The 16,948-nt window shown below is 27.3% G+C and overlaps 1 protein-coding gene across 1 annotated transcript in view; it reads left to right on the top strand.

Annotated features, from left to right (window-relative positions):
• Positions 1-15,459, top strand: part of LOC136091227 (terminal uridylyltransferase 4-like) — a 91,874-nt gene extending 76,415 nt beyond the window's left edge. Inside the window, exons 19-23 of the mRNA XM_065818384.1 lie at positions 12,224-12,412; positions 13,224-13,401; positions 13,477-13,663; positions 13,874-13,919; positions 14,346-15,459. Of these exons, the coding sequence (XP_065674456.1) occupies positions 12,224-12,412; positions 13,224-13,401; positions 13,477-13,663; positions 13,874-13,919; positions 14,346-15,005 (1,260 nt within the window). The 3' untranslated portion in view covers positions 15,006-15,459. The remainder of the gene's footprint in view (positions 1-12,223; positions 12,413-13,223; positions 13,402-13,476; positions 13,664-13,873; positions 13,920-14,345) is intronic.
• The last annotated feature ends 1,489 nt before the right edge of the window (positions 15,460-16,948 follow it).

The following is a 16,948-nucleotide window of genomic DNA, read 5'->3' on the forward strand; positions in this document are numbered from 1 at the left end:
AAGTATAATTTTCAATAAATGTTATACTTAAAACATGACTCATTTTTTACGGACTTACTAAAGGTGGGTGTCTGAAATATAGGTCCGCCAGATATTGTAACAGCATTAATGCTATTTAGGAGAATATAAAAAAAAAAACTATAAACAAACTCACTATTTATTACATTATACAACAAAGTTTTTTCAAACTTTAGCTTTCCTTTTGGACCAACCATACTGATATTTGTCTGAAGCTCATTAGACATCAATCTTAGATGAAAATAAAAAAAACAACTAAAAGATATCATTTAATAATTGTGTTAATTATGTTAATTATCTCTTTTATTAATTTATGCTGTTTATAACAGTAATATGAAGTAAAAATAACATAAGTGTTAAAAAACATAAGTGTAAAATAATGTTAAGTAAGTGTAACATATAAAAATCAAATTTTAAAAATACAAAATTACCTTTGAATTAGGTCTTTAACCATATATTTAGGTGACTTATGTGTTAATAAAACAATTTATTGTTTGTTATTATTGTTAGTACTGTTTAGGTGCATTGTCTGTCTTATTTATTTTTAAATATTCCTCTATTAATCTTTATTTTTGTCTTGACAACTGTCAAAATATGCTTTGTTCGAAAAATAATTATCCTTTATTCTAATGTTCTTCATTTCTTCCCTCAGGCGTTTACTGCTCGTGTGTGACTATTTGGCGAATTTTATATGCCCCAAAGTTTTTAAATAGTAATATGAAGTAAGTGTAACATATAAAAATCGAATTTTAAAAATACAAAAATTACCTTTGAATTAGGTCTTTAACCATATATTTGGTGACTTTCGACCAACACATGAGAGTTGTTTAACCTTAAAAAGAAAAAACAATAGCCCCATTGAAATATTTTACATGAAAAATTTGATAAGTGTAATATATTTTTAAACATTTTAATTATTTAATAATACTTAAGTTATAGTTATGCTACAACCTTAATAGTATAAACATAAATAGATTATAAATATGTTGACATTAGTTGTAAAAGCAATTGATTAATAATCATTTTATTCTCTTTTGTCTTAAACATTAAAATCACAAATTCTTGTGCAAAACTATTATTATGCATTTTTAGTTCAAGTTCATTCAAATCTTCTAATGTCAAGAATTGAGTTGGAGTTTCCATACTTGTGATGATGTACTTTTGGGTTGACATTGAAACATGTTTTGATTTCACACAGTAACTTGATGACTTCGCACTGGAACTTTACACAAAAAAAAAATTAAAAAAAAATAAAAGTATTTAACAAATATGTATTTTAACATAATTTATGACACATAATTTATTAAACTATAGGATAAATTTTTATAAAATTTTATCTTTAATTGTCATATTTTTTATATATAATATGCCTCCATAACATAAATATAGTAACTGACTTATATAAAAAATAAGTAAAAATATATTATGTATAACATTTTTTTAGTATATGATAGTCCATAGAGTACATACGCTCGGAGTGGAAGAAGGGGTTTGAAAATGGCCTATATGAGTAGGCAACTGACCTACTGCCCCCCCCCCTTATATCGGGGGCAGTAGGTCAGTTATAAAAGTATGGAGGCACTAAATTAAAAAAAAATATCATAAAATGTTGGGTTGGTAGGTTGAAAGCGTAGGTACTTTTAGGGAGGTAGAGGGTACTTAAAAAAGCGTATGGCAAAATGCAAGGGAGGGGGAAGGAGGGTAGTCAAAACAAAGCGTATGTACTTTATGGAAAACCCCTATGTATAAATACTGAAAAAAAATCTGCACACTTTGATCACTCATTGGAAAATTATTTCTGTCAACAGCCACAGTAAAAAGTTCTTTACTCTTTGGTAATCCACAAGAGAATTCGCTCTGTGTTTCAATTCTCTCTGATTGTAAAAGAGAACAATAATCTGGTCTTTTTTTACTTTCACTCTGAGGAGATAGTGAACAAGAGCTGTTGGAAAATTGAGTGCTTGATTTTTTTGAATCATGGGATTTTGATGCATTTTGAAAACTAAATACTGACCAAGTAGATTGATTCAAATCAATGTTTATTTTATTCTGACTAGGTTCTTGTGTAAGATTTAGGTGTTCTTTTTCTGTTTCTGAGAAAAATGCTTTTTTATTTCTAAAACCTGATTTGATTTCGGGTTTTGGAGGAAGTGCACTGCTAACTGCTTAAAAAAAGTTGATTAAAAAATGAATATTTTAATAAACAAAAAATTTGGTTAAAAAAAATTAACTCAAAAAATCAATTCCAAAAAATAATCAAATAAATAAAAAAAGTTTAAAATTAGATATAAGAATACTAAATAACCTAATATGCAAATACAAAAAATTACTTTTTACCTTTTTTTGTAACTTGAGACTCATCTTTTTTAAAGTCAGTATCAGTTGTAATATTATGTGAATAGCAAATCATAAAATCTTTATCAGTTAATTTAATTTTGAGAATTTGAAATTTAAAACATCATTTAATTAAATTTAAATCATCTTGAGGTTCAACCTCGTCCCTTAACTTTTTTTCAACCCCCTTTTTTGGTCATCTCAAAACTTTACCTTTAATCCAACTTAAAGGAACAGTGTCAGAGTTCTTATCTTCTTCAAGCCACTTTACACGACACCATTCAGACATAATAGCACATTACATAATGTTAAAACAGAAAAAACGAATAAATTTTTTCAAAATAATATCAATAAAAAATAATTTTAAACTTCTGTCATATTTATATCAGTAAAGTTAAAAAAATGAATGATTTAAAATTATTTATCAAAATGAAGTTTTGGAATAAATTATTATATAGAAAAAAAAAATATTCCTTTTACAAATATTTATTAACCTAAATAATGTTATAATGTACTTTTTATGAAATTATTTTTAATGTAAAAGAGAAAACAAAAATGTTAAGAATACAAAAGTTGTAGTTTTATTTTCTTTGTCCAATAAGTTACAAAAAATAAAATGCTTTCTTTATGCTAAATGCTCTCTTCAAATAAAAAATACCACTATATATATATATATATATATATATATATATATATATATATATATATATATATATATATATATATATATATATATATATATATATATATATCTATATAGTGACATCTTCTTCTCTAGTCGCTGCCGATCGACCGACTGTATTGAACATGATAAAATACTAGTTACATCACTATTAGGCGAACTAAATGTTGAATGTAAGTATGTTACTATTAGACGCTTAAGAGGTCGCAAAAGCACCTCAACACAAACAGGTCCATTACAAGTAGTTTTTAATAATATTTTTTTTTTTTTTTTTTTTTGTTATTCACCTCAAGGCCAAGAAGGCCACTACAGATGAGGAGGCTACTTAATAGTGGTTATAACCCTCTCTCAACTCTATAACTCCGAAACACGAACCTTGACGAACAAGGCCGCTGCGCGGAGAAACAAGTTGATTGCGGTACTACCAGGGACGTGGTGGGGATCGAATTCCGAATCTCTCGCTTATGAAGCGAGCGCTTTACCACAACACCACTACCGCATAATAGATGATAGAAATACAATTCTCAAAGTTGCCTATAAACTTAGACTCAACAATGCTTGAATTGGAATCTACATCAATCCAGATGAAACTCCTGCTCAACAAAGGCAATCTAAACTACTACGTATAGAATGTAACAGGCTAAACAAAGAAAAACTTGAAAGTCAGCAAAAGGATCAACCCTTTCGTTTTGACATCCGTAATGGTAGTGTCACACGTGTTGATGGTGTTTAAGACTTGACCCTTGGGAAAAAATTATGATCCTAGACGTTAAAACAGAATTAAAACTTAAATCAGTCCACGGCAGAATCAATAATAATATAAAAATGATTATCAATAATAAAAAAAACACAACAATTCATCTTAACAATTTTAGTTGTTTTTAAACAAATGCAACCTTGTTAAGCACAGAGAAACTTGCCAAGCTGCAAAGCCTAATTAAACTTCAAAAGCACCACCGAGTCTTGTCTTTATAACAGAAACATGGTTTAATGAAAACTCTATCTTTAATCTCACTAATTATATCACATATAGGCGTGATCGCACAATTAATCTTCATGGTGGAGTCTGCATTTATATATCTGATACACTAATAAGCCATGAAGTAACACATCTTGAACTTAACAATGACTCTGAACAAGTTTGGTGTTCAGTTAATCTTGGAACTGAAAAGATTCGAGTTGGTTGTATATACAGTTCATCTCTCAGCAATAACTTTGTAAATAATCAAATTAAAGCCTCTATAAATTTTGCATCTAATTTAGTCAAAAAAAAACACTACTCTGGTCTTCTTATAGCAGGAGATTTTAACCTTGACCATACCACATGGCATAACAACAGAGCAATTACCACAAACTCACTAGCTGAAGACTTTATTGAAACATTTGATTCAAATCATTTAACACAGCATGTCAATTATACTTTACACAGCATGTCAATTTATACTTTTCAATTGAACTCTATATTAGGTCCATCTAACACTCTAGGTCTTATTTTAACTGAGTCGTCCTAACATATATTTTCTCTTGAAAGACATTCTCAACTGGGGTGCACTAAAAAAGGACAAGCTCATTTAATTCTAACTTGGAATTTCGCTGTAGAATCTTCAAACCCTCCTAGAAATCGGTTTTCTTCATCTTGACAAGATTTTAAAAATGGTAATTTCGATAAACTAAACATGCATTTCAAAGATATTGACTAGATCAATGGTTTTAAAAATTTAAATATTAATGAATGTTATAATGCAGGCCTTGTTAAGAAGCGTTACGCAGCTCGCATTTTGCCTGCGAAAAGGCGATTTGCCTACGCGTTCAGCAGTTTTGCGCTACGCAAAAACCTTTATCTTTTAGAATATTTAAATTATCTTTTGATGTCGTTAGCGTGACGTTTATTCAGAAGAAATAAAGTCGAAAGTAAAAGCATTTAACCGCAATTATAAACTAATAGGTTTTTTGTTAAAGAAACAGTTTGTTTAATAATTTTTGTTGTTGTTAAAAGTTAGTTAAAAAAAATAAAGTGTTTTAAGTTTTATCTTAAGGAATTAAATATATAAATTCCTTTTAAATATAAATATTATTTTTTGTCATAATAGTTTAAAAAAATACGAATCTGAAATGGTGATTTTGATGTAAATATTTTATTAATAAGATTTTTTGTTTATTGTTAATTCAATAACGTAAAATTTTAATGACGTTCGTTTAATTTATGAAAATGAATTACGATCACGAATATGTTATCGGTAACTGATAAATAATAAAAAAAACTATTTATTGTTTAAAAACATTATTAAAAAGAGTTCACAAAATAAATTAGAAAAAATTTATTAACAGTTAATAAAATAACCAAAAACCAACTGTAAAATTATTAGAAAATAAACAAATATTATTTTACGTTTTATGAAAAACATATTTTTTTTTAAATAAAATTTAGTTTGAAAAAAATAATAAAAATGATTTTTCAAATAGGAACTTAGATTTTATTTATAACTTTTGTTATAGTGAGAGAAAAAAAAACTGTTTGTGTGATTTTCAACGCGTTAATAAAATAACTTTAATTACAATGTGGTACTTGAAAAGACACTAGTGATGCAATATAACTTTTAACAATACAAAATATATTTGCTGAGTTGAGTTACTTAGAAATGCATTACGCGTTTTTGTTACGCAGCGAAATCTCTTAACAAGGCCTGTAATGTATTCCGATCTATCTATATTGAAGGATGTAATCTTCAAATACCAGCAATCAAATCGAATTATTCTGTTTTACACACACCTTGGATCACAAAAGAAATAATCTCTGCTATAAAAAAAAAAAAAAAAACTTTATTATAGAAGCAAAAACCCAAACTGGTGTCTGGACACTAAACTATACAATAATAGCTGCAATAAAGTAAAACAAACTCTGACTCATTCTATTGCTCAATATGAAAAATCTATATCCGAAAAAGCCAAGACAAATCCAAAACTTATATATAGGTATATAAACATGAAACTTAAAGTTAAAAATCAAATAAGGTCTATGAAAGTGTCAAATGGAAACATTACTTCTAATGAAAGCCATAGAGCTACGATCCTTAACAATTACTTTTCATCTGTTTTTACTCCTTTAAGTTTGAGTCAATCCCTGCCATTGATGTGATTGATGAGACGTCAGTCTTGAATAGACTTAATGAGAACTATATACAAGTGTTACTCTCAAACCAAAACTTGCATAAACCAGCAGGCATAAACGGCATTCACCCACATGTCCTCAACAAATGTTCTTCATCTCTGAACGTGCCCGTTACCTACATATTTATAAAATCTATTTGTGAAGGTCGAGTCCCAGCCGCGTGGCTGGAAGCTAACATAGCACCACTTAACAAGAAAGGATCTAAACTTGATGCATCAAACTACAGACCAATTTCCCTAACTTCTGCCTGCTGCAAAATCCTAGAGCGTATTGGAAAAGATTGTTTAACCGAGTATTTAAGTGCATATAATCTTTTATCTCAAAATCAGCACAGGTTTGTTCCAAAAAAATCATGCATTACCAATTTATTGGAAACTGTCAATCAGATCTCACACTCAATGGCAAGAGGCTATAGTGTAGATGCTTTATATCTAGATTATGAAAAAGCGTTTGACACACCTTCTCATGATCTTATGCTCCACAAACTTTCTGGTTATGGTATCTCTAATATGCTTCTTAATTGGATAAATTCTTTTCTTTCTAAAAGAACACAACAAGTTGTCATGGGTTCCACCATTTCAGATTCGTTACCAGTCACCAGTGGTGTCCTTCAAGGATCTGTTCTAGGACTTTTTCTATTCATCTTATACATTAATGACATAACAGACCTAGTTAGCAATCCAATGAAGTTATACGCTGATGACAGTAAAGTTATTTGCACAAATTCTACATCTGAGAGCCCAGCTCTGCTCCAGATGAATATAAATCACATTGTGTCTTGGACTCGTAACCTGGCGCTTACGACTTAATTACAAAAGGTGCCTTATCTTACGCTTTAACAAAAGCAAAAATCCTAACCACCAATACTATATCTTGACTCAGCAAGGGAAGCAGCTTCTTGATTCCTCATACATTGAAAGAGATCTTGGGATTTGCATTTCACACAACCTCAAATGGGATACGCACATTGAAATAATATCATCAAAAGCTAACTCTGTCCTCGGTCAACTAAAGAAATCATTTATTTATAAAAATGCACAAGTTTGGAAGAGGCTCTACACATCGCTGGTCAGACCTCACCTTGAGTATGCTGCTCCTGTGTGGAATTATCTTTCTGCACACAACGTTGAAAAACTTGAAAAAGTCCGAAACCGTGCCACCAAATCAATTCCATCTCTCAAAGCGTTATCCAGTGAAGCCAGATTAGCACACCTTCATCTTACTTCACTAAATGAAAGACGCAATCGAGGTGATTTAATCTACAACTTCAAATTTATAAATAACTTAGAAAATATTTATTGGATTAAGCCACAAATCGGCTATCCATCTGTGCGAATAACTAGAGGACACTCTCATCATCAATACAAAGAGTTCTTTAATGCTTCTGACCTCAATAACAACATGCGTGCTATTTCTATATATACATATATATACATATATATAAATATATATATACATATATACATATATATACATATATATATATATATACATATATATGTATATATATATATATATATATATATATATATATATATATATATATATATATATATATATATATATATATATATATATATATATATATATATATATATATATATATTAGTGTAAAAAAAGTAAGAGTTCATGTTAGTTTGATTCGCGCTGTTCTAAAGTAAATTAGCTCTAGTTTATCTATTGAGCACTCTTTCAAGTATACAGTATTATACATGATAATATAAAGATATTTTCTTTATTCATATATATATACACTTACGTATATATATATATATATATATATATATATATATATATATATATATATATATATATATATATATATATATATATATATATATATATATATATATGTATGTATTAGTGTAAAAAAAGTAAGAGTTCATGTTAGTTTGATTCACACTGAATAAATGTCAATTAGACTAATGTTGGTTTGATGTTAAACTACCAACATTCTTCAAACATTGTATATTGTTAACATTGCAGATCTTAGTTCTCTATCTAACACTGGAACAACATTTTTCCGATGTTGTTCCAGTGTTAGATAGAGGAACATTAGGATAACACTGTTATGCCAATGTTGGAGTGTCATTGGAATTTGGTTATGTTGCAACCAAAATCCAACAAATTCATTTTTTTCTTACTGGAACAGGCCAACATCATTTCGATGAAATTGGTCGAATGTTCTAAAAAAAATGTTCTGTTTATAACTTATATAATTAGGATATGAATTAACAAAATCTTTGCAGTTGGTCACTGTAATGTTCTGAATGTAAATGTTATACATAAAAATTGAATTGACAAAATATAAAAGTTACCTCTGCACATCTAAAAATACCTAAAAAAGAAAAAAAAATACCTAAAAAAAGAAAAAAAATTACAAGGCACATTGAAATGTTTTACACATAACATCTATTTGCATGTATATATATATTTTTTTTACTGCATTCACCAAGGACAACATTTAAAAATAACTTATTTAATAAACAGTTTGAATAAGTAGCTCTGATTGAATGATGACAAACCATAAGTATAAAAATATTTTCATAAGTTTTTTAATGAAAATAAAATTTTAAATTATTTGAATTATTCAATGACATTTTAGGTATGCTGCAACCAATCTAAATTGTTTAAAAATATTGATAAAGCAATAAATAGGCTGACATAAGTTGTAACAGCAAATAATTTAAAGTCAATTCATTATTCGCTTTTTGTTTTCTAAATCTTATTAAACATATTAAAATATAACTCATAAACCTTTGTTACCCAGTTTTCTTAGTGTAAATTCATTCAAATCTTCTATTGTTCAACAGTTAAGTTGAAATTTTAAAGATGTGGTGATGTATTTTTGGTTTGACTTGTGTTGATTTCACACAACTTGATAACTTAGTAATGGAACTCTGCACACATAATAATAATAAATAACAGTATTCGACAAAAAATATATTTGAATATTGGAAAGGTTAAAATTCGCTCTTTGTCTGAAATATGAGAAATATTGGATTGTGATTGGTTCAAACCAATATTTATTTATCATGACTAAGTATTATACAATCCAATATTATCATGACTAACTATCTGCTTTAAAATATAGGTGTTCTGTTCATGTAGGAAATTTGTTTCTGTTACTAAAATCAGATTTAATTTTAGGTTTCAGAACAAATGCTTTGTACTGCCAAGTGCTGAAAAAAGTATTGAAAAAAACAACTAATAATCAATTATTAAGTAAAAAATTGAAAAAATAAAATGAATACCTAAATATGTGGTTGCGTAGCAGCAAAGTGTAATATACGTGGTCAATTAGTGTAGTGGTCAATTAGTGTAGCGGTCAATTTTTGTATTTTGCAATATTGTGACTCCACTATTGCAAAATACAAATATAAAATCACTTAAGTTTGATAATAAGACAAAACATAATATTCAATAGAGCAGTTTAAGTCTAAATTGAATAGTAGAATTCAAATTGAATTGTAAAGTCCAATTCGAATAGTAGAGGCTATATTGATCGTCTTTTTAACATTTCAAAATTTGATTCGGAGCACAAAATAATGGTCTTGAAGTAGTTAAAAATGATCTATAATTTTTCAAAACTAAAGAAAAGAAAAATGAAGAATAAAAAGATGATGCATTAAATACAACAACATTACATCAAAACAACACACAACAACACTACAACAACATTACATCACGATGCAGTATACAGAGAAAAGTTAGATTTTTTAGAAAAACAAAAGCTAATAAAAATAATAAGAAATAAAAAAATGGAAATAAAAAAAAAAGTTACTAGAAATTTAGAGAGATTGAAGGAGGAAGAAGAATGAGTTAGGATTGTAATATTCTATGTGGTGAAAATTTAGATGGATTTGAAAAACTTAAGTGCAATCAACAAATGATGAATCAAAAACAAAAATTGACCAGATTGCAATATTGCACCCTAACTGCAACTTTGGTATTTTAATAGATGATGAATAAAATGAAAAATTGTTGAAGAAAAAAAAGGTAATTATGAACTTATTAACTTATTACTTCATTATTAAAAATGGTTTTAATTATGATCAATTTTTTTTTTCATTTTTAAAACAACCCTAATGTTAATTTTATTAAGGCATATTTAATGAACAACATTTTTGTTCATGAAAACTATTTTTATTCGATTAATATTCAATAATAATAAGAGCCTTCTACTTATTGAATCAACATTAATTGTGGCAGCAAGAAATAATATTGAAATATAACTTCAATTATCTCAGCTATTCTTGCCAAACCTGATGTTAATTTTAATGAAGTAAGCATATCTTACTATTTTCAGAAAACAGAAGATGGCTAAAATAATCATAGAGCATACTCCATTGATGCTCTCTGGTCCTTGCAAAATAAGATACATTTAAACTTTTGAGAGCATTGCATATGAAGTTTAAAAAAAAATTAATAAAGTGTGCAGAACACTTTAGATTGTTTAGATCATATTAATATCTAAAGTAATAGATACTTAGCCACTGCTTAAACACACTTTCTATTTTCTAAACACTTTAGCTCTCTTTGAGATTAATGTGATTGTGACTGAGTTGGATTTTGATGATACAAGTTAAGTCATCTGTTTTTATCATTAAATCTTGATTTTCGACCACGTCCCTGTTTTCTGTTTATAGTTTTATTCTTCTTAAAATGTATTATGACAACAAATGTATTATGATTTTGCTCAGAGGTTTTTGAGAAAACTTGCTTTAAAGTTGTTCAAATTTCAACCAATCATAGTGATGTAACCAATCAAAGTGAGTTCAAATTTCAACCAATCATAGTGATAAGACACAAGCAACTTATCTTGACTTTTTTTTTGCATATAAATATAAATATCTTTTTATAGTTATAAACTTAAATTTTATAAACTATTAAAATATAAATATCCTATAATAATTATTAATGCTATTCCATTTGGCATTTGTTCATTTAGGAGGAAATTTCTCAAAAAAATGAAGCATGAAAAATTTAATCTTTTCCCAGCGCCTGGGGATGCTACATTAACATGATAAAACATGCGATGATTATGATAAGTAACAATACATCAATCTTCATCATCACTTCAGCATTGTCGAAGATTTAAAGTTTTACAAGATAAATGGGCAATATTTATTGACTAGTTCTTAAAAAAACTATTAAAAACAGAAGTAAAAGTGTGTTTAAAAACTTTAAATTGAATTAATAAGAATTTATTAGAATTAAAAATAAGAATTTAAAAAAGAATTTAGAATTAAAGTTGTGTTTAAAAACAAAGTTAAAAGACAAAGGTTGGCTATAGAATGGAATATAGGGTATGGATGGAAAAAGGTGGCTATGCAATAGGTAGTTAAACCAAAAGTTACATTTGTTCAATCATTTGTTTTTAGTAAACTGGAAGTTAAAATTTATCATATTTAAGAAAATATAATCAAGTTTCAATGGGGTTTTAAAATGACATGTGAATGTATACAAAGTAATCTATGACTTATGCAAACTACTGCTGGTGAAACATCAAGGTTACATTGGTTTTGTGATTTGGTGGTTAAATTGTATTGAATATTAAAGTTTAAAGGTTTTTTCCTGTGTAAATTTTTTTTTGATGGAAATAATCAAGATCGAACTGATTTTATTATTTTAAATTTACAATAATTTAAGTTTTGTAATAATAATGTGAGTATTTATAACATTTTATAATAATTTATAAAAAATGCAAACATCTTATATTTTCACTTAACAAGCTTTGGTCAATCACTGTGAACTTAATAAAATAGTATTTTACTTTCATTTTTACTTCAGTGATTCATGTTTTATGTTCCTTTTATGTATATAATGCAAAAAGTTAAACAAAATAACTAAATTAAAGCAAAAGACAATAGTTTTCAAATCTCACGTGTTATAAAAAAACTATATATAATGCACAAATTTAAGTGGTATTTTGTAGATTTTTTAACTAGGTTATGCTTTTGCTTGTAGCTTTACTTTATAAGAATACATTATCTACATGTTGTATTATCATTTTATAGATTTGCGACATAGGTGATGCTTCTAGTGGTAGTCTCTCTTCGTATGCATACATTTTACTAATGTTATATTATCTGCAACATTGTGAACCACCAGTTATTCCTGTTTTACAAGAACTTGCAGTTGATAAAAGAAAGACATTCTTAATTGATGGAAAAGAAATATGGTTTTTTGATGATATTCAATATCTTGTAAGTATATTGTATATTCATTTTTTATTGTTATTGTTGTTACATTTTTTAAAAAGGAATTATTATAAACCAGAAAGAATGGTGATTATTCTAACATAAATAACAGTTATATTCCGTAATGGAGCATGGTTGCGTGTTTCAATGGTGAGAGGATTGGAGTTGAAACACTGCCACATCTCTTTGCAGTCTTGTGATTTAAGGGGTGTGTAAGGATTCTAATAACAACATTTTGGAGTTAGAACAACGCCACATCTCTTTACAGTTGTTAAGTGATTAAGGTGGGGAAAGTTTGTAGCAATAATATTTTGGAATTAAAACGCCACCTCATTTTCTTACAGTTGTCTTGTGATTAGAGGGGAAGGGTTGTAACAACAATTTTTTAAACAAAAATGTTTAGTAATTTTTTTTAATCATAGTTTTGTAGTGTAGTAAAGCCACTTAATGCTTTTATTGTTTCTTAATTCCCAACAGGATGCAACCTTCAAGCAGCAGTTAAGGAGGCTACTTTATTTTATATATTAAAATATTTCATTATACCATATTCAAATATTTAAGTATTCATTATTTTGAAATAAGATATTATTATTGTTTATTGGAAAAAGTTATAATACACTGTATTTAAATAAAAACATTGCAATAAATTTCTTTAAAGCAAATGTAATTTATTGTATACATAAGTTATTTTAATTGCTTAAAATAAAATTTAACAACAATAAGTTATGATGTATTTAGTATATTCCGGACAGTATATAAATTATATGGTAAACATAATGATATGTGTGGTAAAACTAAACAACCTTAATTGTTTTAGGATACAGTGTGGAAAGATTATGGAAAAAATAAACAGACCTTAGCAGAACTTTGGATTGGATTTTTCAACTTTTACGTTGAGAAGTTTTCTTTCAAAAGGAGTGTTATAGCCATTCGACAAAAAAACTTCCTTTCAAAGCTTCAGAAGTCATGGCTGCATTACTCTATGGCCATTGAAGGTATTATTATTTTTATTATTAATATTATGCTGTTATGCTATTGTTAGTATTTTATTAATTTAAATTTAATTTCAGATCCTTTTGATCATGACCATAATTTGGCCGCAGGGATTAAAGATGATATGTTTAATAAAATTTTGTCATGCTTCATCAGGGCTCGCTTACACTTTGGTTCTCCTTTCTCTGATTTAACAAAGCTCAGCATGAAAGAATATTATTTTGATTGTTCTCGTTTTACAGACGATATTGTTCCAAATGAAAGGTTTGTTTATTTTACAGACCATATTGTTCCAAATGATAGATTTGTTTGTTTTACAGACGATATTATTTAAACTGATAGACCTGTTTATTTTACAGATTATATTTTTACAAAGGATAGATTTGTTTATTTCAGAAACAATATTGTTACAGAAAACTTGTTTTTTTTAGTTTTAATTATTTTATTAAAATACATCTATTGAATTTTTTTTAGTGGTAAGATTGGCAAAATTGACAGTGATAAAAATGGTGAACAAAAAGTATGATCTTATATTGTTTTTAGATGAAATTTAAATTTTTCGTTTTATATTATTAATTTCCTTGGATGTAACAAACGCATAGTTCACACTATGACTTTAAAATTCACCAAATAAAAATTCTGTTTTATGGTTTCTACCTAAAAATGTTATCAAAACCTTGGATAAAGCAAAAATATAGAAAATAATTTTGTTTAGTTGAGAAATTTCGCAATTAGCTTTGTTAATAGATGATTGTGTTAACATAACCTTGGTTACCTGGTATTTTTATATTCTGTGATAGTGAAAGTTTCGATACTTGTTTTTATTTTCCCACTTTGTTCTTTTTATTTAATAGTATTTTTAAAAATTTTTAACTTTTTGTTTAATGTTTTTGGAACTCTGTATTAGTATAACTCTGCATGTTATAAGTATATTATTTTTATTTAGCAATTTATCGCTTTTGACAAGTTGTTTCCTGTGCTTTATTCAGTTAAGCAAAATGATTCTGGAAAGAGTGATTTTCTTGGGATGCAATCTTCCGCACAACATGTTTTACCTCAACAACCATTTAACAATGTCTCAAGTTTGTTTTTCATTTCTCATGTTGTTAGTAACCCGCTGCCAACTTTACCGCCGCCCCCTCTGAATTTTATTAAATATCAACCTCAGTTACCCAACGTGTTGGAATGGAAGAATCTGTTTTCTTCATCCCCTTTAAATGTAGAAACATCTCAGACGTATTTACCAAATAGTATAAATCTGTCAGCTTATGGTTCTTGTTTTCATTTGCAACCATGTCCTAAAGTTGGACGAGATAAGTCATTTTGCCAAAACAAAAAAGTTCAATCAGCTGCTAAAAAGGAAAAAGACCAGTCATCAGACAAAAAAAAATTATTACAATTATCTGATAAAAAAAGTGATCAATCAGCTGATAAGATTAATAAAAAAGAGTGGGTAATAGCAAAAAATAGAAAAGTTGCGGCAAAAAATGACGTAGATATTCAGCCTGGTAAGCGCGATGTTGGTAAAACAAAACCAGTTAGCAACCGACATGATGCTAATCTTGGTTTCTCTAATACAAAATCGCCCATAAATCAAAGTCAATAAGAAAGATCTGTCTAATAGGAATACATTTATAAATCAAAATAATGCAAGGTGAGACGTCTCTAATAAAAATGGAAGTCAAAATAATATTAAGAGACGTGTCTAATAGGAATCCACCCATAAAAGTTATGTTAACCGAGATGTCATACAAATGAACCAGTAATCAAAATGTTCCTATAAAAGACTATCGATGTGATATATTTGATACTAAAAATCCACTTGATGTAAATATTTGACAAACTTCATCAGGGTTTTACGGCGGGTCGCAATAATCATGGAAAGAGTAGAAAATAGTGTGGTTGTTTTTAACATCTTTTTTAGATAATTTTTATTGATGTTGATGGAGGACTTCTATGGTTTTGTATTATGAGGCTCGCGAGCCTTATAATACAAAAGATATGGTTTTGTATTATGAGTTTTTCGCGAGCCTTATAATACAGAATGAAAGTTCGTGTGACATTTGTTATATGTTTTTTGGAAATGTTTCGTTTTTGAATCTTTACTTATATAGTATTATTTTATTATATATTTATATAATAAAATAATACTAGAATTTAATGATTTTCGAAAAAAAAATATTTTTAAGGGTAGTTCAAGACCCTTGAATATTAGATGGGTTCCTATAATTATCAAAAAACAAGTTCTTCAAAAAGTATTTTGGAAGTTTTTACATCATTTTGCTTCTTTTGAGACCCAACATAATATTCTTTTGAAGAACCTTTGTTTTGATGATTGGAGGCACCTGTCTGATGTTTAAAGGTCTTGAGCTACCCCTAAAAATATTTTCTTTTCCAAAATTTTTTATTTCTAGTATTTTTTTATTTATTATATAAAACACATTTAGAGGGTGGGAGCAGACATTTATAAAAAAAAGTTGTTTTAAAGACCACCCTAATATATATATATATATATATATATATATATATATATATATATATATATATATATATATATATATATATATATATATATATATATATATATATATATATATAGAGCAAATTCAAGTCGGATTTTTGGAATTTTAATTAGATTTTATTTTAATCATGTTTAATTTTAATTGAATTTTAATTAGGGTAGGATATTTGATATACTCTTAGTAATATACAATTTTCAACTTTTTAAGGTAGATAATTGTGACAAATAATTTTTTGTAATATAGTTTTCTACCACGGAAGGTTAAACATACCTTGCTAAGGGTATATCACTTATCCTACCCAAAGGTAGAAACTTGTGCTTAATTTTTTCGAGTGTAATATTTCTGAAAGTTTTTTATGTATTGTTACAAAACAAGAATACATACTGAATAGGACAGAAAATAAAGTTCAATGCTAATTTTACGCATTTTCAGATATTTTTATAGAATAATTTCTCTCACGATTGAACAAAAACAAGTTGTTTATTTTTGAACTATTTATTTAAAAAAAATATTAGTTTAAATAAAAATGGGAATTTGAATAAAGGGGAGAAGGCGAGAATTTATTAGGCGTTGGTGGTTCTTCATAAAAGTATGGGTTTAAATGTAGGGAATTTTTACAGAACATGTAAAACAATGTAATTCTTTTTGTGTAATTCTTTTTTTCTAATTATGTGGCTTGCGGTCAAATGCGGATTTTACAGGAGGTGAAAAATAAACTAAAAACTAATTTTTGGTTTATTCCTAAAAAAATAGTTTATTCCGCAATAAAATTCTTATAAATCAAGATTTATGAAATTTTTTATAGGTCAACGATTTTTAAAGCCTGATTTCACTGAAAGTTTTTATTCTTATCAGTGACTAATATATATTTATCTAATTTTTAAAGCCGGTTTTTACTGATTTTTTTCTTAGTTTCGAATTTTTTTTTAAATAACGAGCAAAAGTTATTAAACAGAGGAAGAAGATGGTCTTAATTTAACTACAATAATGTAAACATTGCATTTTTTAGACATAAAAAATATTGCAT

This window comes from Hydra vulgaris, chromosome 14 (assembly GCF_038396675.1).
Source record: "Hydra vulgaris chromosome 14, alternate assembly HydraT2T_AEP".
Classification (NCBI taxonomy): Eukaryota; Metazoa; Cnidaria; class Hydrozoa; order Anthoathecata; family Hydridae; genus Hydra; species Hydra vulgaris.